This window comes from Rhinoraja longicauda, chromosome 8, assembly GCF_053455715.1.
Source record: "Rhinoraja longicauda isolate Sanriku21f chromosome 8, sRhiLon1.1, whole genome shotgun sequence".
Taxonomy (NCBI): domain Eukaryota; kingdom Metazoa; phylum Chordata; class Chondrichthyes; order Rajiformes; family Arhynchobatidae; genus Rhinoraja; species Rhinoraja longicauda.
In genome coordinates, this window is record NC_135960.1 from 44,934,769 (window position 1) to 44,956,056 (window position 21,288).

General features: G+C 44.4%; 1 protein-coding gene across 6 annotated transcripts in view; it reads left to right on the forward strand.

Annotated features, from left to right (window-relative positions):
* Positions 1 to 21,288, forward strand: part of kcnh7b (potassium channel, voltage gated eag related subfamily H, member 7b) — a 289,477-nt gene that overhangs the window by 235,341 nt on the left and 32,848 nt on the right. For all 6 annotated transcript variants that reach the window (XM_078403802.1, XM_078403803.1, XM_078403804.1 and 3 more), the window contains 3 exons: positions 2,831 to 3,256; positions 7,489 to 7,891; positions 9,318 to 9,517. In XM_078403802.1, coding sequence (XP_078259928.1) covers positions 2,831 to 3,256; positions 7,489 to 7,891; positions 9,318 to 9,517 — 1,029 coding nt within the window. The remainder of the gene's footprint in view (positions 1 to 2,830; positions 3,257 to 7,488; positions 7,892 to 9,317; positions 9,518 to 21,288) is intronic.

Consider the following 21,288-nt stretch of genomic DNA (forward strand, 5'->3'; position numbering starts at 1 on the left):
TAATGGTCATATGTATCGAAAAAAATGAACAATGAGATTCTTACGCAGCAGAATAACAGGCCTTTAAACACAGTACATAGATACATAATAAACAAAATAAAATTCAATAAATTAAAAAACCCAATATTCATGCAAAAAGATTGAAGCTCAGTGCTCAGTGTAAAAGAAACAGTACGGGTATCACTGGTCAGCACGGACTTGGTGAGCCGAAGGGCCTACTTCCTTGTTGTTTCTCTAAACTAAACCAAGCGTTTGAAACAGGGTAGCAAGGTGGTGCAGCTAGTAGAGCTGCTGCCTCACAGTGCAAGAGACCAGGCTTTGGTCCTGACCTTGGGTGCTGTCTGTGTGGGGTTTACATGTTCTCCTTGTGACCTCATGGGTTTCCACCGAATGCTCCGGTTTCCTCCCTCATCCTGAAAGACGTGGATTTGTAGGTTAATTGGCCCTCTGTAAATTGCCCCCTGGTGTGTAGGGAGTGGATGAGAAAGTGGGATAACGTAGAAACTGTGTGAATGGGTGATCGATGGTCGGCGTGGGCTCGGTGGGCCGAAGGGCCTGTTTCCATGCTGTGTCTCTAGAACTAAAACTTAATGATGGAGGCAAACAAACATGATGGTAAGAAACTAACACAGGATGTCTATCAGCAACAACATGGGAGGTGAGTGTATGTATTTTTAATTCACAGTAATACCTGTATTGGTATTAGTCTGAAGAAGGGTCTCGACCCGAAACGTCGCTCATTCCTTCTCTCCTGAGATGCTGCCTGGCCTGCTGAGTTACTCCAGCATTTTGTGAATAAATATCTTCGATTTGTACCAGCATCTGCAGTTATTTTCTTATACTGTATATAACATCAGGTACTTTACATAAAATCTGGTTAACACAGCTTTATTTTTTTTAAAGCTTCAAATATCAAAGTATCACTGCCACCTAGAGGAAATTGATATTATTGTCTACTAATTCCCAAAACAATGTCTAAAAAGCCGATAGCCAGGATTCAGAGTGGTAGAGTAATACAGCACGGAAGTAGGCCCTTCGGCCCACCTTGTCCATGTCAACCGTTGACATACGGGGCTAGTCCTATTTGCCTACATTGGTCAATAACCCTCTAAATCCTTCCTATATATCAGTCCTTGTGTCGTAGAGTCATTGAGTCACACAGCACGGAAACAGGTTCTTCGGCCCAACTCAACCGTGCCAACCAAGATGCCCCATCTAAGCTACTCCCTCTCGACCTTTCCAATCCATGTACCTGTCCAAATGACTTTTAAATGTTGTTATAGTACCTGCCTCAACTACCTCCTCTGGCAGCTTATTCAATTTACCCACCACCCTCTGTGATAAAGTTACCCCTCGGTTTCCTATTAAATCTTTCCCCTCTCACTTTAAACGTATCCTGGGGGGATAAAAATTAAATGCAACCAGAACTGCACACAATACTCCAAATCTGATGTAACCAAAGTCCTATAAAGCTGCATCATGACCTCTTGTTAATGCCTGACCAATGAAAGCAAGGGTACCATATGCCTTCTTTACCACTCAATCCACTTGTGTTGCCACTGTCACAGAGTTATGGACTTGGACTCCAAGATCCCTGATCTAATCTGATTGGGTAGCATGCAAAACAAAGCTTTCCACTGTACACGTGACAATAATAAAATTAAACCTAACCCTAATTTTAAAGATCTCCTGATGTTTCAGTTGAAAAGAAAGTTTAGTTTAGTTTAGTTTAGTTTAGTTTATTATTGTCACGTGTACCGAGGTCCAGTGAGAAGCTTTTTTGTTGCACGCTATCCAGTTAGTGGAAAGACTATATATGTTTACACTCAAGCCGTCCACAGTGTACAGATTCAAGATGAAGGGAATAACGTTTAGTGCACGATAAAGTCCAGTAAAGTCCGATTAAATATAATCCAGAGGTCTCCAATGAGGTGCATGTTAGGTCAGGACCTCTCTCTAGTTGGTGAGAGGATGTTTCAGTTGCCGGGTAACGGCCGGGAAGAACCTGTCACTGAATCTGGAGGTGTCCGTTTTCATACTTCTGATGGAAGAGGGGAGAAGAAGGTGAGACTCGTGTAGGTTATATTGGCGACCTTGCCAAGGCAGCGCGAAGTGTAAATGGAGTCAATCGAAGGGAGTTTGGTTTGTGTGAAGGACTGGGCTGCGCCCACAATTCTCTGCAATTTCGTATGATCTTGAATGGAGCTGTTCCCAAACCATGCTGTGATGAATCCCGATAAAATGCTTTTTAAAGATTTCCTTTTGTTTCAGGAGAACAGAAAGTTATGGGGTTTTTTTCTCGGTGCTTATCAATTTTACAACAGCAAACAATCTTACAATTTTACCCAGGCTAATTAACCAACAAACCTACCTCTTTGGGATGTGGGAGGAAACCGGAGCACCTGTAGAAAACCCATGTGGTAAAGGGAAGAAGGTACAAACTCTGTTTGGATGGCACCTGTAGTCAAGATCGAACCGGGGTCTCTGGCACTGTGAGACAGCAACTCTACCACTGTGCCACTATGCCGCCCCTTAAGTCCTTATGTCTAAACTGACCCTTGGTTCGATTCTGACTACAGGTGCTGACTGTACGGTCTCCCCATGATCACATGGGTTTTCCCGTGTGATCCGGTTTCCTCTCACACTCCAAAGACGTGCAGGTTTGTAGGTTAATTGGCTTCGGTAAAAATTGTAAATTGTCCCTAGTGTGTAGGAAAGTGCTAGTTTATGGGCCGATCGCTGGTCGGTGTAGACTCGGTGGGCCAAAGGGTCTGTTTCCGCGCTGTATCTCTAAACTAAACTAAGTTCCGTCCATCTCTCCCTGGCCCAGGTTCTATCTCTTGGAGCTGATGTTCTACCTGAGTACAAGCTGCAGACTCCTCGGATCCACAAACTCACCATCCTGCACTATAGTCCGTTCAAGGCCGTTTGGGACTGGCTGATCCTCCTTCTGGTGATCTACACGGCGATCTTCACTCCCTACTCTGCCGCCTTCCTGCTCAATGACAGGGAGGAGAAGAAGAGGAGGGAATGTGGATACTCCTGCAGTCCGTTGAACGTGGTGGATTTAATCGTGGACATTATGTTCATTATCGATATCCTAATAAACTTCAGGGCGACTTATGTGAACCAAAATGAAGAGGTGGTTAGTCATCCGGCCAAGATCGCGATTCACTACTTCAAAGGCTGGTTTCTCATCGACATGGTTGCTGCCATACCCTTTGACCTTCTGATCTTTGGGTCAGGGTCGGACGAGGTAAGTCGTACAATCAAAGGTCATGTCATGTAGACACTTGCACAGGTAAATGGATGGAAAAGGTTCAGAAGGGCGGCGGCACAGTGGTGCAGCGGGTAGAGCTGCTGCCTTACTGCGACAGAGACCCAGTTTCGATCCCGACCTCGGGTGCTGTCTGTCTGTATGGAGTTTGCATGTTCTCCCTGTGACCGCGTGGGCTTCCTCCGGGTGTTCCGGTTTCCTCCCACATCCCAAAGACGTGCAGGTTTGTAGGTTAATTATCGCTCTGTAAATTGCCCCTTGTGGGTAGGGAGTGGATGAGAAAGTGGGATAACATGGAACTAGTGTGAACGGGTGATGGATGGTCGGCGTGGTATCAATGGACTGAAGGGCCTGTTTCCATGCTGGATCCCTAAAACTATAAACTAAAGCCAAAACTCAGGATATGAATCAAACATGTGCAAATGTGACTGGCTTAGATGGAGCATCTTGGTCAGCATGGACAAGTTGGACCTGTTTCTCTGCAATATGACTCTATAAGTCTCTATGACTCTAGAGCAGTGGTGTCCAAACTTTTTTCAAAGAGGGCCAGATTTGATAATGTGAAAATACCCAAGGGCCAATGCCCCCCGCCCCCCCCCCCCCGAACCTTTAACTAATGCGCTCCCCCCCCCCAGACCTTTAACTAATGCGCTCCCCCCCCCCCCCCCCGGACCTTTAACTAATGCGCTCCCCCCCCCCCCGGACCTCGCGTCTGACAATCCGCAGATCGGGCAGCGCTGACCGCCGGGAGGTGTAGTCGCCGTCGCCTCTCCCGCTCGGGGCGGGGGAGGGATGAGGCACCTGCCCGACTGACGGGAGTGCCTGCCAATGAGCGTGCGGGGTGACGAGAGCTCAGCTGCCGCTCTCCCGACCCCCCCCCCCCGCACGCCCTCAACCCCGTCGCCGAGAAGTGTAGTCGCCGTCGCCGTCGCCTTTCCCGCTCAGGGCGGGGAGGTCGGGCAGCGCTGACCGCCGGGAGGTGTAGTCGCCCTCTCCCCTCCCCTCTCCCCCTCCCCCTACCTTCATTCTGTTAGACAGTGCTGGCGGGCCATAAATAATACATTTTAAGATGGAAGCTGCGGGCCGTATAAAATCTGACCTCGGGCCGCGATTGGCCCCCGGGCCGCGATTGGCCCCCGGGCCGGACTTTGGACATGTCTGCTCTAGAGGTAAGGAACCACAGATGCTGGCTTACCAAAGCAGGCACAAAGTGCAAGAGTAACTCAACGGGTTAGGCCACCTGACCTGCCCAGTTACTCTGGCACGTTGTATCTTTAGAAGTCACGTCAGCTTTATCAAATTGGAAATCCAAAGGAACATCAAAATGCTGAGTGAATACCTAATTGGTAACAGGCCCTTCAGCCCATCGAGTTCATGCCGACCTTCGATCACCTGTTCACATTAGTTCAATGTGAAGTCAAGTCAAGCCAAGTCAAGTCAAGTTTATTTGTCACATACACATACACGATGTGCAGTGAAATGAAAGTGGCAATGCCTGCGGATTGTGCACAAAAAGAATTACAGTTACAGCATATAAATAAAGTTAATAAGTTACTATAGTGTAGACAAAAATGTAGTCTCTGGAGTTATAAAAGTTCATGGCGCACATGGTAGAGTTGCCCCCTTACACAGTGCCAGAGGCCTAGGTTCGATCCTGACCTCGGGTGCTGTCTGTGTGGAGTTTGCACGTTCTCCCTGATACAATAGTGGCATTTAAGTGACTTTTAGATAGGCACATGGATATGCAGGGAATGGAGGCAAATAGATCATGTACAGGCAGAGGAGATTAGTTTAACAGCATCATGTTTGGCATGGACATCGTGGCAGTAGAGTCTGTTCCTCTGCTGTACTGTTCTATGAGCAAAAAAAGCAAAGTGCTGAAGTAACTCAGTGGATCAGGCAGCATCCATGGAGAACATGGATAGGCGATGTTTTAAGTCGGGACCCTTCTCCGGACTCCAGACTTCGGACTGAAACCTCGCCTATCCATGTTCTCCAGGGATGCTGCCTGAGTTACTCCAGCACTTTGTGTCCTTTTGCTCAAGATTCCAGCATCTGCAGTTCCTTGTGTCTGCTGCACTGTTCTCTATTTCATTCTACGTACATCGCAGTAAATTATTTCTTTGTGTGCTTACTGTACTGATGGTGTAAGGCTGAACAAAAGATCTTTTGGTCTTATCTGTTCAAAAAAAAGTCTTTGCATCTGGACTTTTGCGTGTGAAAGTGCGCCAAGCCCTTTAGAGAAATCAAAATAAAGAATGAAATGAAGCTGGAAGCCACAATATTAAACATTTACCAAATGGTTTTAGGATTCCAACCCTGCTTTGTGTTCAGTCACTGCTATTTTTAGGACGTTCGTGAAGATTTTGAACTGTTATTTGTGCTGGTTTATGAGAGAGACCTTATATTAAAAAAGGAGTTCAGTTGATTGTGCCAAATCCACTATAGAATGGTCATGTGGCTAAAATCCTTTCAATCCCAATGACACACGAGCAGTTTATATAGATACAATAGTTTGTATCGGCATTCAATGCCTCGACAATCATTTCTGCCAACTGTGCTTTGAAAGGGCAGGAAAATAAGATTAATATTTCTTGCCGAGAGGAATAAATGGAGGTTTCTTTTCATCAATACTTGTCAGAAGGCCCAATAGCTTTCCCTTACATATCAATAAACCTCTGTAAAGGCACCGAGAAAACATGACATTTTATCTACAATTTGCAAAAATGAAGATAAATGGAAGGTTATTTCTGTGAATATCAGGGGTTAGTCTTTTGAAAAGCTGATGCTAATAGAATTAATGTTCATCTTCAGAAGTACTCTGGAAACGACCACATTCTCCACGTTAATGCCTGCAGTCGAAATAATGTTGCAAATAACAAGATTCTCTTAGTGAGCAATGGGAGCAGAATTTAGCTGGTAGAGCTGCTGCCTCACAGCGCCAGGGAGCTGGGTTCGATCCTAACCTCAGGAGCTGTCTGTACGGAGTTTGTACGTTCTCCCTGTGACCACGTGGGTTTTCTCCAGGTGCTCCGGTTTTCCTCCCACTTTCCAAAGACGTGCGGGTTTGTCAGTTAATTGGCTTCTGTAAATTGCCCCTTGTGTATAGGATGCAAAAGTAGGAACTAGTGTGAACAGGTGATCAATGGTTGGCGTGGACTCTGTGGGCCAAACAGTGTTTCCATGCTGCATCTCTAAACCTACAAAACTAAAACTCTATGTTCTCCAGAGATGCTGCCTGACTCGCAAGAGTGTTTTATTGTCAAATGTCCCAAAACCAAACAATGAAATTCTTACAGCAGCACAACAGATATGTAAACATAGTATCCTGTAAAAGCTGTAATAAACCAAAAAAAATTCAGTATATATAGATTAAAAGTTAAAAAAATAAACAAACAATAATAGTGCCCGTTTGGTCAATCCAGCAATTTGCATCTTTTTTTGTTGGAAACCAGTATCTGCAATTCCTTGTTCCAGTTCATAAGTCATGCTTTAGGAGCAGAATTAGACCATTCGGCCCATCAAGTCTACGCCGCCATTCAATCATGGCTGATCTATTTTTCCCTCTCAACCTAATTCACCTGCATTCTCCCCATAACCCCAGTCACCCTTAGTAATCAACAACATTCCTCTGTAATAACTTTTTATAATCGCTCATGAATTTAGTTGAGGTATAGTGAGTTTAGTACCACTATACCTCGGTATTGTCATGTGTCCTGAGGTATAGTGAAAAGCTTTTGTTGCGTGCTAACCAGCCAGCGGAAAGACAATATATGATTACAATTGAGCCACCCATGGCGTACAGATACATGATAAAGGGAATAATGTGAATAATATTTAGTGCAAGATGAAGCCAGTAAAGTCCATTCAAAGATGGTCCAAGGGTCTCCATTGAGGTAGATAGTAGTTCAGGACTGCTCTCTAGGTGTGATAGGATGGTTCAGTTGCCTGATAACAGCAAGGAAGAAACTGTCCCTGAATCTGGAGATGTGCATTTTCACACTTCTGACCCTTTTGCCCAGTGGGAGAGGGGAGAAGAGGGAGTGGCCAGGGTGTGACTTGTCCTTCATTGTGCTGGTGGCCTTGCCAAGGCAGCATGAAGCATAACTGGAGTCAATGGAAGGGAGGTTGGTTTGTGTGATGGTGTGGGCTGCGTCCACTATTCTCTGCAATTTCTAGCAGTCTTGCTCATAATCTCCCTGTTCCAACAGACGACGACCACGCTGATCGGCCTCCTGAAGACAGCTCGTCTGCTGCGTTTGGTAAGAGTTGCCCGTAAACTGGACCGCTACTCCGAATATGGGGCGGCCGTTCTGATGCTGCTCATGTGTATATTCGCCCTGATCGCTCATTGGCTGGCCTGCATTTGGTACGCCATTGGCAACGTGGAGAGACCTTACCTGGAGCACAAGATTGGGTGGCTAGACTCGCTGGGCGAGCAGATTGAGAAACGGTACAACGGCAGCGATGTCAGTTCTGGACCATCCATCAAAGATAAATACGTGACCGCGCTCTACTTCACCTTCAGCAGCCTCACCAGCGTTGGCTTTGGCAACGTGTCACCAAACACCAACTCAGAGAAGATCTTTTCCATCTGCGTCATGCTAATTGGTTGTAAGTAATCCTCACTCCACGTTTTTCTTCAATGATTCAATGATACTTTATTCATGTTCATAAGTTCCAGGAGCAGAATTAGGCCATTCGGCCCAACTCCACCATTCAATCATGGCTGATCTATCTTTCACTCTCAACCCCATTCTCCTGCCCTCTCCCCATAACCTCCGACACCCTTGTAAATCAATAATCTGTGAATCTCTGCCCTAAATATATCTATTGACTTGGCCTCCACAGCCGTCTGTGGCAATGAATTCCACAGAAGGGCCACCATCTGATTAAAGAAATTCCTCCTCATCTCCTTTATAAAGGTACGTGCTTTTATTCTGAGGCTGTTCCCTCTCCCACCACTGGAAATATCCTCTCCACCTCCACTCTATCCAGGCCTTTCACTATTCAGTAAGTTTCAATGAGTTCCCCCCTCATCCTTCTTAACTCCAGCGAGCACAGACGCAATGCTGTCAAACACTCATTGAGCATTAACCCAATCATCCCTAGGTTCATTCTTGTAAACCTCCTCTGGACCCTCTCCAACACCAACACATGCTTCCTCAGATATGGGTCTAAGTCATATGTCACATGTACCTACATGCACAGTGGTACAATGGGTACAGTGAAGTTCACCTCTCCTCCCTCCCCCCACTGGGTCCTTCTTTGTACTTGGTGGCCCCCACCGCCTTCCACCCACCTCCCACCCCCCTCTTTATTCCTGGCACCCCCCTTCTTCCCGCCCCCCTCCCAAAGCCAGGTCCCTCTTTGGTCTTGGTTCTTGGTAATCCTTCACTGGCAATTTCCTAACTGCACTCCTGAATCATCGAATCATTGAGCGATGCAGCCTGGAAACAGCCCTTGATTGTGCATCAAACTGAACTCAATTAAAATAAGAGGGCGCGGTTGCGCAGCGGTAGAGTTGCTGCCTCACAGCGCCAGGGACCCAGGTTCGAGCCTGACTATGGGTGCTCTCTGTATGGAGTGCTGTATGGGTGCTCTCTGCTCTCCCTGTAACCACATGGGTTTTCTCCGGGTGGATACAGAGTGTAGAATATTTTGTTTATTTTGGAGAAACAGCTCGTGTACTCTGCGCAGATTCGATGAGTCAAAGGGTCTGTTTCCGCGCTGTATCTCGAAAGTCTCTGAAGTTAAGTTGCTTGACACAATACATGAAGAAAATACTTTATTGAGTCATAGAATCATATAGCGTGGAAACAAGTCCTTCGTTTGGACTTGTTTCCAAACAATTTGCTCACGTTGACCAATATGCCCCATCTACACTAGTCCCACCTGCCTGCGTTTGGCCCATATCCCTCTAAACCTGTCCTATCCATGTACCTGTCCAAATGTTTCTTAAGCGTTGCGATAGTACCTGCTTTAAACAAATGTAAGTTCTCGAGTAGCCTGGCTAATTAGGCCTGTGTTTTCTCCTCAGCACTAATGTATGCCAGTATCTTTGGTAACGTCTCTGCCATTATCCAGCGGCTCTACTCTGGCACGGCAAGGTATCACATGCAGATGCTGCGAGTCAAGGAATTCATACGGTTCCATCAGATTCCCAACCCTCTCCGTCAAAGACTGGAGGAATACTTCCAACATGCTTGGACGTACACAAACGGCATTGACATGAATATGGTATGTGCACAGATCTGTGTGTCCCTGAGATTCTTTCCAAATAGAAGTGTGGCTGAGAAAACACTGCAAAGAATGAATCTGTAAGTAGTGAAAAGAAGGCTTGTGTGAAAGCAGGCATCTTGGAAGGGGTGGTCTATCTGTCAATGTACAACGTCAATGAAGGGTGGAGGATACCTGGACATAACTACTGCCAGTAATCACATCGTCTGGCCCTGCCATAGGTTAGAATGCAGCAATTCAGATTCATTTGAGTGGAAGCTAAAAAACAAAATATGGTGTGCGTCAATAAGCTGGAAAGAGTGCAGAGCTGATTTACGAGGATGTTGCCAAGACTCAAGGGGCTAAGCTGCAGGGAGAGGTTGGGCAGGCTGGGATTCTATTCCTTGGAGCGCAAGAAAATGAGGGGCGATCTTATAGAGATCTGTGAAGGGGATTAGGTTGGGTGAATGTGCAGAGTCTTCTACCCAGAGTAGAGAAATCAAGAACCAAAGGGCATTTGTTTAAAGTGAGAGGGGAACGACTTAATAGGAACCTGAGGAGCAACCTTTTCACTCAGTGGGTGGTGGGTATATAGAACCAGATATTTAAAATGCTGTTATAGTACCTAGCAGAGGAGGTAGTTAATGCAGATACGATAACAGTATTTAGTCATTTGGACAGATACATAGACAGGAAAGGTATAGAAAGGATATAGGCCAAAAGCAGGGAAATGGGACCATCTTGGTCAGTATGGACAAGTTGGACGAAAGGGCCAGTTACTGCGTTGTATGACTCTATGACTCTAAAAATCAGTGAAGTCTATATGAAGTATCAATAACATAACATAACATAACATAACAAAACTTTATTGTCACTCGGCACAAACACCGAACGAAATTTCAGCAGTCACAAGACACAGCAAAAAAGAAAAGAACACAGGACACACGACCCCAACACAAACATCCATCACAGTGACTCCAAACACCCCCTCATTGTGATGGAGGCAACAAAACTTCCCCTCTCCTCCCCCCGCACCCACGGACAGGCAGCTCGACCCCTACCGAGGCAACCGACACGCACAGCCCCCGCAAGGGGATGGAAGGCCCCGCGGCCGAGCCGCCCCGGGCACTGAAACGTCCCGCGGCCGCACCGGGCGATGTTAAGTCCAGCGGCCGAGCCGCACCGGGCACCGAAACGTCCCACGGCCGAGCCGCACCGGGCACTGAAACGTCCCGCAGCCGAGCCGCAATTGTTGAGTTGGCCATTAGAATTCTAATGTTCCGGCATTAAACTGTTAGAGTATGTCATTTTCCTATTCAGAACTTGATCCTCAAGAAGGGCTGCACTGTGGCGCAGATGATCAAGCTGCTGCCTCACAGTGCCAGAGACCTGGATTCGATCCTGACCTCAGCTAGGATTGAACCTGGTTCTCTGGCGCTGTAAGGCTTAAACTCTACCTCTGCGCCACTGTGCAGCCCAGGATAGAACGGCTCATGGTTAAGGGTAATATTGCCATTTTTTTTTTTCCTATCATTAATAATGTGTTGAAATAAATAAGAGCTTTAGTTTAGTTTAGTTTAGTTTATTATTGTCACGTGTATTGAGGTACAATGAAAAGCTTTTTGTTCCGTGCTATCCAGTCAGCAGAAAGACTTTACATGATTGCAATCAAGCCGTCCGTCCACAGTGTACAGGTACATGATAAAAGGATAATGTCTAGTGCAAGATAAAGGCCAGTAAAGTCTGTTTAAAGATAGTTTGAAGAACTCCAATGAGGTAGATGGTAGGTCAGGACGGCTCTCTAGTTGTTGGTAGTATGGTTCAGAGATCGGTCCTGACCTTCCATCTACCTCATTGAGAGAGCTGTTAATTTTTGCCATCAGTTCACATTTTCTAAAGAACTGCTAAGATTCTACAAGACATTAATGAGGCTGCACGTAGAATGTTGTGTTCGGTTTTGGACACTCTGTTTTCGGGAATTAAGGTGGAAAGAGTGCAGAGACGTTTTATGATGATTTTGCCAGGACTCAAGGGCCTGAGCTATAGGGAGAGGTTGGGCAGGCTAGGACATTATTCCTTCGAGCACAGGAGGCGAAAATGTGATCATATAGAGGTGTATAACATCATGGGAGCAAAAGACAGGGTGAATGCACAGTCTTTTATCCAATGCCGGGAAATCAAGAACTATTAGGCCAAGGTTTAAGGTGAGACGGGAAAGATTTAATAGGAACCTGAGGGGCATCTTTTTCACACAGAGGGTGGTGGGTATATAGAATGAGGAAGTAGTTGAAGCACGTATAATAACAACATTTAAAAGATATTTGGACAGGTACATGGATAGGAAAGGTTTAGAGAGATACGGGTCAAATGCAGGCAGGTGGGACTAGCTTAGATGAGACATCTTGGTTGACATGGATGTGTTGGGCCGAAGGGCCAGTTTCCGTGCTGTATGACTATGTCTCTGTCATTGAGCTACATCGGCATGTTTAAAATGGAGCCAGTTTACGGGACTTTGACTTCAGCATCTCCCATCCTTGGCTGGCAAGTTACCTAGCGGATCATAAAGGAACTAATGTTATACATATATTTCGTTCCAGTTCATGAACAAACAGTTAACAGGGCTGATAATGTTTTTGATTGCGTATCACGGTAACATTCATGCACTGAATTAGTATCGATTATACGTCCTGTCGATAAGCAATTGTTACACTCCTTAATAACAAAATTGTATTTTAGCACAACAGTAGAATTCATGATATTAACATAAGATTGAGATTCCACTGCATAAAATTTGTAAGGCTGTGGTAAAGTTTTCAGTAAAGTTTCACTGTAACTTGTGAAAATAGGTAACAAATTTCATTTGCAGAACGTGGACTTATCAACTTCGTTGTTCCTTCATAACTGATCAATATCACTTGCATATTCTTAAACTTGAAATACTTCATTACAATCATGCTGCATATATTCAAGTTGTTGAGTATATTATCACTTGTATGAAGAGGTACATGTATAGTGGAAATCTTGCTTGCAGCAGTAACACAGGAACATAGACAACACACAAAAAATTATACATGAATTACATGTAAATTCTTCAACGGCACCACAGTGATGCAGCTGATAGAGCTGCTGCCTCACAGTGCCAGAGACTCCGGTTAGATCCTGATCTCAGGTGCTGTCTGTGTGTGGAGTTTTCACGTTCTCCGCGTGGGTTTCCTTCAGGTGCACCAGTTTCCTCCCACACCCCAAAGACATGCGGGCTTGTAGGTTCATGTTAGTGTTGCTGTTAGTGCTTGTGGGATGAAGTCAACTAAATTTTGGTTTAGTTTAGTTTATTATTATCAGTGCAGTGAAACGTTTTTTTGTTGCATACTATCCAGTCAATGGAAAGACCACACATGCTTCAATCAAGCCGTCCACAGTTTACGGATACAAGATAAAGGGAAATGCTGCTGTTGAAATAAAGATTTAAAAGAGTGGAGGGATTGTAATGAATGATTGTATTGATAGTAGATCCACTTCTGGGACCAGCAAGGGAAGAGTCGCCTGGCTTTGGTGCCATCTTGTCTGTGTCCATCTTGTCAAGTTAATGGAGATATGTGGGGCAGTTTTTTTACCCAGATAGTGTTAAGGGTCTGGAACGCACTGCCAGGGGTGGCAGCGAAGAGGTCCGTGAAGACAATGAAGAGGTCTTCTCTTCTTGGGCAGGGAATTTGCCTTGGGACCTGTGAGATGTTGAACTGTTGGAGACCATTGGAGAACCAAGTGCAGTTCTAGTCACCCAGCTACAGGAAGGATGTTATTGAGATGGAATGGGTACAGAAGAGATTCATCAGGATGTCACCTGGGCTTGTGGGCTTGGGTTATAGGGAGAGGTTGGACTGGCTGGAACTTGTTTCTCTAGGGTGTAGGAGGTTGAGGGGTGACTTTATTGAGGTGTACAAGGTCATGAGCAACACGGATAAAGTGAACGCTCACAGTTTTCTTCCCAGGATAGACGATTCTAACAGGAGGATGTAGGCTTTAGGGAAGAGGGGAGAGATTTAAGAGGGGCCTTGGGGACAATATTTTCATCTAGAGGGTGGTCCGTATCTGAAAAGAGCTGCCAGAAGAAGCTGTAGAAACAAACACAATTATGATTTTTAAAAGACATTTGGATAGAAATATGGATAGGAAGGGTTTAGAGGGCTATGGACCAAATGCAGGGACTTGGCCAGCATGGACAAGGTGGGCCAAATGGTCTATTTCTGTGCTGTTTGACCTGATGACTCCAATCATAATGGAATAATTGGATCTAAAGATAACAAATGCACATTTTAAGACATCACCAGCAAATTATCTCCTACACATAATAATAATAATAATAATAATAATGCATTACATTTATATAGCGCTTTTCATACACTCAAAGACGCTTAACACTTAACACTTAACACTTAACACTTAACCTTTCTAAGTGTAATAACATGTTTTGAATCATGTTTAAAAGTTTCAATTCCCAGAATGGGATGTACTGGTGAAAAAAGAAAGTCAATGTGATACGACATTTAATTATTTGCTGTACTTATAAAAACTTATCTCTTCCTTACCCGCTTCACAACTTAATACTTGGACTAACCCACCCCCTCTGGTAAGAACAGGAGGTATATGCCAATATTGTATACAGATGTGGAAAACACCATTGTTAATATTGCATCTTACTGAATTTGTTTGGTGCTTTTGTTTTTCAGTTATGAGGTTTCTGCATGAGTCTGCAACTAATCGAGTTCGGGGTAAAGTCAACTGTGGGATGATAGAGACATCATTAACAAATTACAGTTCTTATCTCACAAAAATTGATTGAAAGTTTTCATCCCACAGTCGACATTTCTCCAGGTCTATTATCTCCATGTGCATTTGGCTTGTGGTATGCGGATCTCGTTTTAAGCGTGTTCATTTTAACGTTATGACTGTGAACAGGTTGGTCTGTTTTACTGTGGTGATTTACTCTCCGTGCTTTAAGTTGAAGCCATTTGCATGCATGCCGACGTTACTGTATTAGCTGCACCGTTCCAGCCTTTAGACCGCTGCATCCCTGTCTGATCTGCATGCTTTTCGAGCAAACTGTTGCTGCATGACATTCACAAACATCTTTCTCATCAAATCTCTACAGTTTTTATTAAAATAATCTAAACATAGGATGAGCTGGATGCCTTTGGGGGAAAAAAACAGCCTCTGCAAGAATCACAAAGTGCTGGAGGAACTGAGCGGGTCAGGCAGCATCTGTGGAGGGAATGGACAGAACAATGTTTCGGGTTTGACGATCAAAGAAGGGTCCTGACCCAAAACGTCACTTGTTCAATCCCTCCACAGATGCTGCCTCACCTGCTGAGTTTCTCCTTTTACTTGAGACTCCAGCTTCTGCAGTTCCTTGTGTCTCTGGAGAAATCAATTATATAAATGACTAGATGTTACACTGATGGAAGCAAGCTACATTTTATGAATGTCAAAAGGAATGTTATACCATTTTATTCTATTTCAGGATAAAAGTATGATTGAGCATTTCATTAGATTTGCAGTGCTATTAAAAAAACACCAATTTTACATGTAACTATATATTGACATAAGAATACTATCTTCTTAACCATAATCAGTAAGCATGCTTATTTTTCTTAAAGTAATATTAACCAATTCATCCCAGAAACTCATGGAAATGTAAGATGTAACATTCTGCACTTGAACAGGTATATAAATATGCCAGGTTTAGAGGGATATTTGGTCTAAACACAGGCAAATGAGACTAGCTTAGATGGGGTATCATGGTCAACATGGACGATATGGGCTGAAGGGCCTTTTTCTATGCCGTATGACTCTATTGATCAATCAAGTAAATTGGCCTGGGCTTCGTGGTCAGCACTAAAGGAGTAGTAATACTTCCATCCCTATGCCCCCTCCGGCTTTACATTTCCCTCCTCGTATCTGAGACCCTTTTGTCTCCTTTTCACCTCCAGCTTTTATCACCCATCTGCCAATCAAACCCTCTTCACCTGTATCACTTGCCAGGCTTTGTCCCACCACACCTCTCTTTTCCAGCTTTCTCCCCCCCACTCCATCTGTCTGAGGAAGGGTCCTGACCCAAAACATCGTCTGTCCATTCCCACCTTCGATGCTGCCTGTCCCGCTGAGTTCCTCCAGCACTTTGTGTTTTGCGCAAGATTCCAGTATCTGCAGTTAGTTCCTTGTGTCAGCATTACCTCATGTTAAGTTAACAGTTACAGATGCCCACAGAGTTTTTGCCAGCTGTTAAGAGGCTTTTTGTAATTATTAGGGTCTTTTTTTCAGCAGGTTACACTGCAGATTGATACTATTTGTGCATGGAAGAAATATCTGAGTTTGAGTTTGAGTTTAAGTTTAGTTTATTGTTACTTGTACCGAGGTACAATGAAAAGCTTTTGTTGTGTGCAAACCATTCTGAAAGACTAGACATGATTACAATCGAGCCATCCATAGTGTACAGAATGTGAATAACGTTTAGTGTAAGATAAAGTCCAGTAAAGTCTGATTAAAGATAGTCCGAGTTTTCCAATGAGGTAGATAGTAGCTCAGGACTGCTTTCTATTTGTTGGTACAATGGTTCAGTTGCCTGATAACTGATCAAAGTAATAGAGCTCCACACAATTAAAGTGTAACTTTGAGAGCCCTTTTCAACGCAAACATATATATTGAAGACAAAATACACAATGATGAGATTAAAAGTGATGAAAGAAACAGATGTAAATTAAAGTGTATTTTTTAACTTTTCTATAATTTCTAACCATCAATAAATTATAAATGAGATCCCTGCTTGTAAAACTAAATGTTTAGTAGCAGTATGTGCTTAACAGTAATAAAAAGTAATCCTGTTACAAAATAATCACCTACATCTAAATACACTAGCTAAACATTTTCTGGTGCTTTTGGATAACTTCTTTATCACTTTCATGCTGAAATTCTCAGCGCAACACAGTATAACAAGGTTTAACAAAGGCCCAGAACAAGGCACTGCAGATGCTGGTTTACAAAAAAAGATACAAAGTGCTGGAGTAACTCAACAGGTTAGGCAGCACCTCTGGAGAACATGCGTAGGCAATGTTTCAGGATGGGACACTTCTCCAGACTGACTGTAGTAGCCACTGGTCTTTGTCCAACCATAAGTCAATCAAAACCCCCCTCACCTTTATCCATTTCTCTCACAATTCCCCCCTGTTCATGCCCGCCATGTCCCCTTCCACCTACATTCCTTCCTCTAATCTAATTTCAGTCCTCTTTTATCCTTATCTCACGACCTTATGCCTTCTCTAGCCTTTGTTCACCCATCTGCCATTCAAACCCCCCTCACCTGTACCCACCTATCACTTGCCAGACTTTGTCCTGCCCCCACCTCTCTCTTCCAGCTTTCTGCCCCCCCTCCCCCCATATTCCGTCCATCTGAAGAAGCGGCCCGACACGAAGCGTCAACTATCCATGTTCTTCAGAGATGCTGCCTGACCCGTTGAGCTACTCCAGCACAGTGCCTTTTCCTAAATTCCCCATTTAACTGTGCATGTTTATGATCTTACTGTTTAGTTCAATTGACAATTATCATGAGGAACATGAACCCCATCATTATATCTACTGTAAATTATTGGTTATTGCTCTGCGATCCAGGAAGAATGATGATGCAAAATACAAAGTGCTGGAGGAATTTCAGACTAAGGGACTGAAGAAGGGTCCTGAGCCAAAACATCATCTGTCCACTCCCTCCACAGATGCTGCCTGACCGCTTGAGTTCCTCCAGTACTTCGTGTTTTACTCAGGATTCCAGTATCTGCAGTTCTGTGACTCCAGAAGCATAGTGCAACTAGATTTATGCTATTGTAGCAGAAGAATTTAAAATAATGATGCGATTTTGGTGCCTAATAGTTAATTCTGCATGTGCTACTGTTGTTTATTGTATTAGGCTTTAACTTGGTGTCACATGCTGACTTATCTTGTCTTTTCTTTTGTTCTCAAACTAAAAGGAGTCCTGCACTAAAAGGCTTTATACGTTTGCCTTGCTCTTTTGTAGATGGAAACCTCTGTTTTAGATCAATTTAATATGTCTATTCAAACTTGTTTATCTGGTATGCGTCATTTATGTGCCTTCCCCTTTTACATCCAGGTTTTATGAATGTAGATCTTAGTTTTTGAGATGAAGCATAAAAGTGATTTATAATTAATCTGATCATTATAAGCATGCATCTATTGTTATCATGCTGCATGTGTCCTCCATGTTTCATAAGGATGGCAGCTCATAGGGCGGCACGGTGGCACAGCGGGTAGAGCTGCTGTTTCACAGCTCCAGAGACCCGGGTTCAACTCTGACCTCAGGTGCTGTCTGTGTGTGGAGTTTGCACGTTCCCCCTGTGACTGCGTGGGCTTTCTCCGCGTGCTCTGGTTTCCTCCCGCATTCCAATGACGTGCAGGTTTGCAAGTTAATTGGCCTCTGTGTAGGATGAGAAAGTGGGATAACGTTGAAATAGTAATGGGGTGATCAATGGTCGGCGCAGACTCAGTGGGCCGAAGGGCCTGTTTCCATGCTGTATCTCTAAAAACTAAAAACTAGAAAAATGCAATGATCACACTTAAATAAAGTAAGAGATTATGCTGTGACTGGCCGAAGGTATTTATTCACAAAATGCTGGAGTAACTCAGCAGGTCAGGCAGCATCTCAGGAGAGAAGGAATGGGCGACGTTTCGGGTCGAGACCCTTCTTCAGACATGCTGTCACTGGTGGTAACACTTCCACCCACGTCACGAAGGACAAAACATAAAAGAACATGACACAAAGTGCTGGAGGAACTCAGCGGGTCAGGAAGTATCTGTGGGGGAATGAGCAGACGACATTTCAGGAAGAATGGGTCCTGACCCGAAACGTTGTCTGTCCATTCCCACCACAGATGCCGCCTGACCCGTTGAGTTCCTCCGGCACTTTATGTTTTGCTCAAGATTCCTGCATCTGCGGTTCCTTTCATCTCCAAATGTAAACGAGATTTTACACCTGGGAAGATATTGAGGCAATTCTCACAAACTCACTCTGATAACGATGGACCAGTCTCGTGGTCCTAGGAGGCAGAAATTTACCAGGAGCAGCCAGGTAGCTCAAGAGTTAATCGTTATTTCAATGTTCTTCATTATAATATGAAATTTATGTCGATTAAAGAAGCGCGTTGTGAATTTTTAGTTGGAAGCAATTCTTTTAAAATAATTTTCTTCAACAACCATCCAAAAATTCTCTGCTGCCGAGTTATTGGATGTGCTTCAACATCATTCAAGAAATCCAACACTCTCTTGGCCAAAGAAAAAGCCACAAAGTGCTGGAGCAACTCAACGGGTCAGACAGCGTCTCTGGAGAACACGGATTAGGGTTGGGACCCTTCTTCAGACAGATAGGTGATGTTTCAAGATGGAACCCTTCTTGAGAGTAGGTGACATTTAATTCTCACTACCACAGGCATAACGTAGCTGTAGACTGTAGCTTTACATAAACCAGTTCAGTTATTCTGGCTGGACCGCCCAAACTTGAGATAGGAAAGGTTTAGAGGGATATGGGATATGGGCCAAACCCAGGTAGGTGGGACTAGTTTTGATTAGGCACTTTGGTCGGCATGGGAAAATTGGGCCGAAGGGTTTGTTTCCATGTTGTATAACTCCATGACTCTATGACTTCCAGCATACAGAGAAATAAGGGATTCCAGCTCAGGGAAATGTGAATGGAACTATTAAGCTGCAAAGATGGAAAAATTGGAAACGTTCACCAGAAATACTCACTAGCTCATTTGGAGTATTGTGTGCAGTTCTGTTTACCCCATTACAGGAAGGATGTGGAGGCTTTAGAAAGGGTGCAGAGGTGGTTTACCAATGATGCCTGGATTTGAGGGTATTAGCTACAGGGAGAGGACAGACTTGGATGTCTTCTCAGGAACGTTGGAGGTTGAGGGGAGACCTGATAGAAGTGTAGAAAATTATGTGAAGCATAGATATGGTCGACACTGAAGGCACTTTCCTTTACCATAATAAAAAGGTGGTGCATTTCCTCTTTGAAATGAGATTACTCCTCCAATCCACCAAACAGACGCAAAGTAACTCAACAGGTCAGGCAGCATCTCTGGAGAACAGGGATAGGCAATGGTTCGGGTAGGAACCCTTCAGACTGATTGTGGGGGAGAGGGGAGGGGGGAGGGATGATAGAAGAGAGGTGGAGGCGGGACAAAGCCTGGCAAGTGGTAGATGAAGGAAGGAACTGCAGATGTTGGTTTAAACTGAAGGTAGACCTAAAAAGCCGGAGTAACTCAGTGGCTCAGTGGAGAAAAGGAAGAGGTGAACCTTCTTCAGATTGGCAGATGGGTGGATGGCCAGAGATGAAAAGCCAAAAAGTGTGAGATATGGACGTAAGGATAAAAGAGCCATAAAATAGAAGCCAGGTGAAGGATTATCTGTGGAAGGGGATGGGCGAAAGGGGATGAGGGGAAATGGGTGTGTATCCAGCTGGGGCAGAGGGAAAGGGGTGGGGGAAATGAGGGGAGAAAGGAGGATGGGTTCTTTACACTCTGCCAGCCCAGTTAACACCAGAATTTCTGCATCATTAATTTCTTTTCAGCTCCAGTTGTCAAAGGTTATGGGGAGAGGGCAGGAAAATAGTGTTCAGAGGGAAACCTAGATCAGCCATGATTGAATGGCAGAGTATACTCAGTGGGCTGAATGGACTAATTCTGATCATATGAATTATGAACGTTTGAACCAACTATTTATTCATTTTCCCTGTGACCGCATGGGTTTTCTCCAGGTGTTCCGGTTTCCTCCAACAATCCAAAGATATGCAAGTTAATTGGCTTCTATAAATTGTTCCGAGTTTGTAGGATAGAACTAGTGTACAGGAACCGCTGGTCAGCGTGGACTCAGTGGGCCGAAGAGCCTGTTTCCATGCTGTATCTGTAAGCTAAATAAAACATTCCCTCCGCAGACGCTGCCTGACCCGTTGAGTTCCTCCAACACGTTGTGCTTTTTGCTCATGATTCCAGCATCTGCAGTCTCTTGCATTTCTACCCAAAATGAAAGGGTTGGCTAGTTACCCATGAAGTGCACTCTGCATTTTGCATGGTTATGCAGAAATAAACCTGCCTTGAAATTGACTAATTCCAGAACTAAAAACTGACTTCTATCAACATAACAGGGAAACCACAAAATCAATGAAGAGTTTACTTTTTACCTATTTGTTTTCACCGACCAACACTCTCTCTATTCCTCCACAGTAATAGACTTCCCTGCCAGATTAGGGAAAGTGGGTGGTGGGGGCTGCAACGCACTGCTAGGGGTGATGGTGGAGGCAGATATGATAGTGGCGTTTAAGAGGCTTTTAGATAGACACATGGATATGCAGGGAATGGAGGGATATGGATCATGTGAAGGCAGAGGAGATTAGTTTATCCTGGCATCATGTTTAGCACAGACATTGTGGGCCGAAGGGCCTGTTCCTATGCTGTGCTGCTCTATGCTCCATGTACAAATGTAGAGATTTGACTGTTAGCCTTAAGAGAGAGTTTCTAAGCTGCTCACATTAGATATCATTAAGGTATTTTACACTTGGAAAAGTGCTGGTAAACTACAAAGTGCTGGAAGAACTCAAGGGGTCAGGCAGCATCTGTGGAGAGAATGGACAGACGGCAATCCAGGCCGGGACCTTTCTGTGACCTCCATCACAGGGGACAGACTATTGACTGACGTTAGAATCTGAAATGGCTCGCGATCTGAAAAGTGGT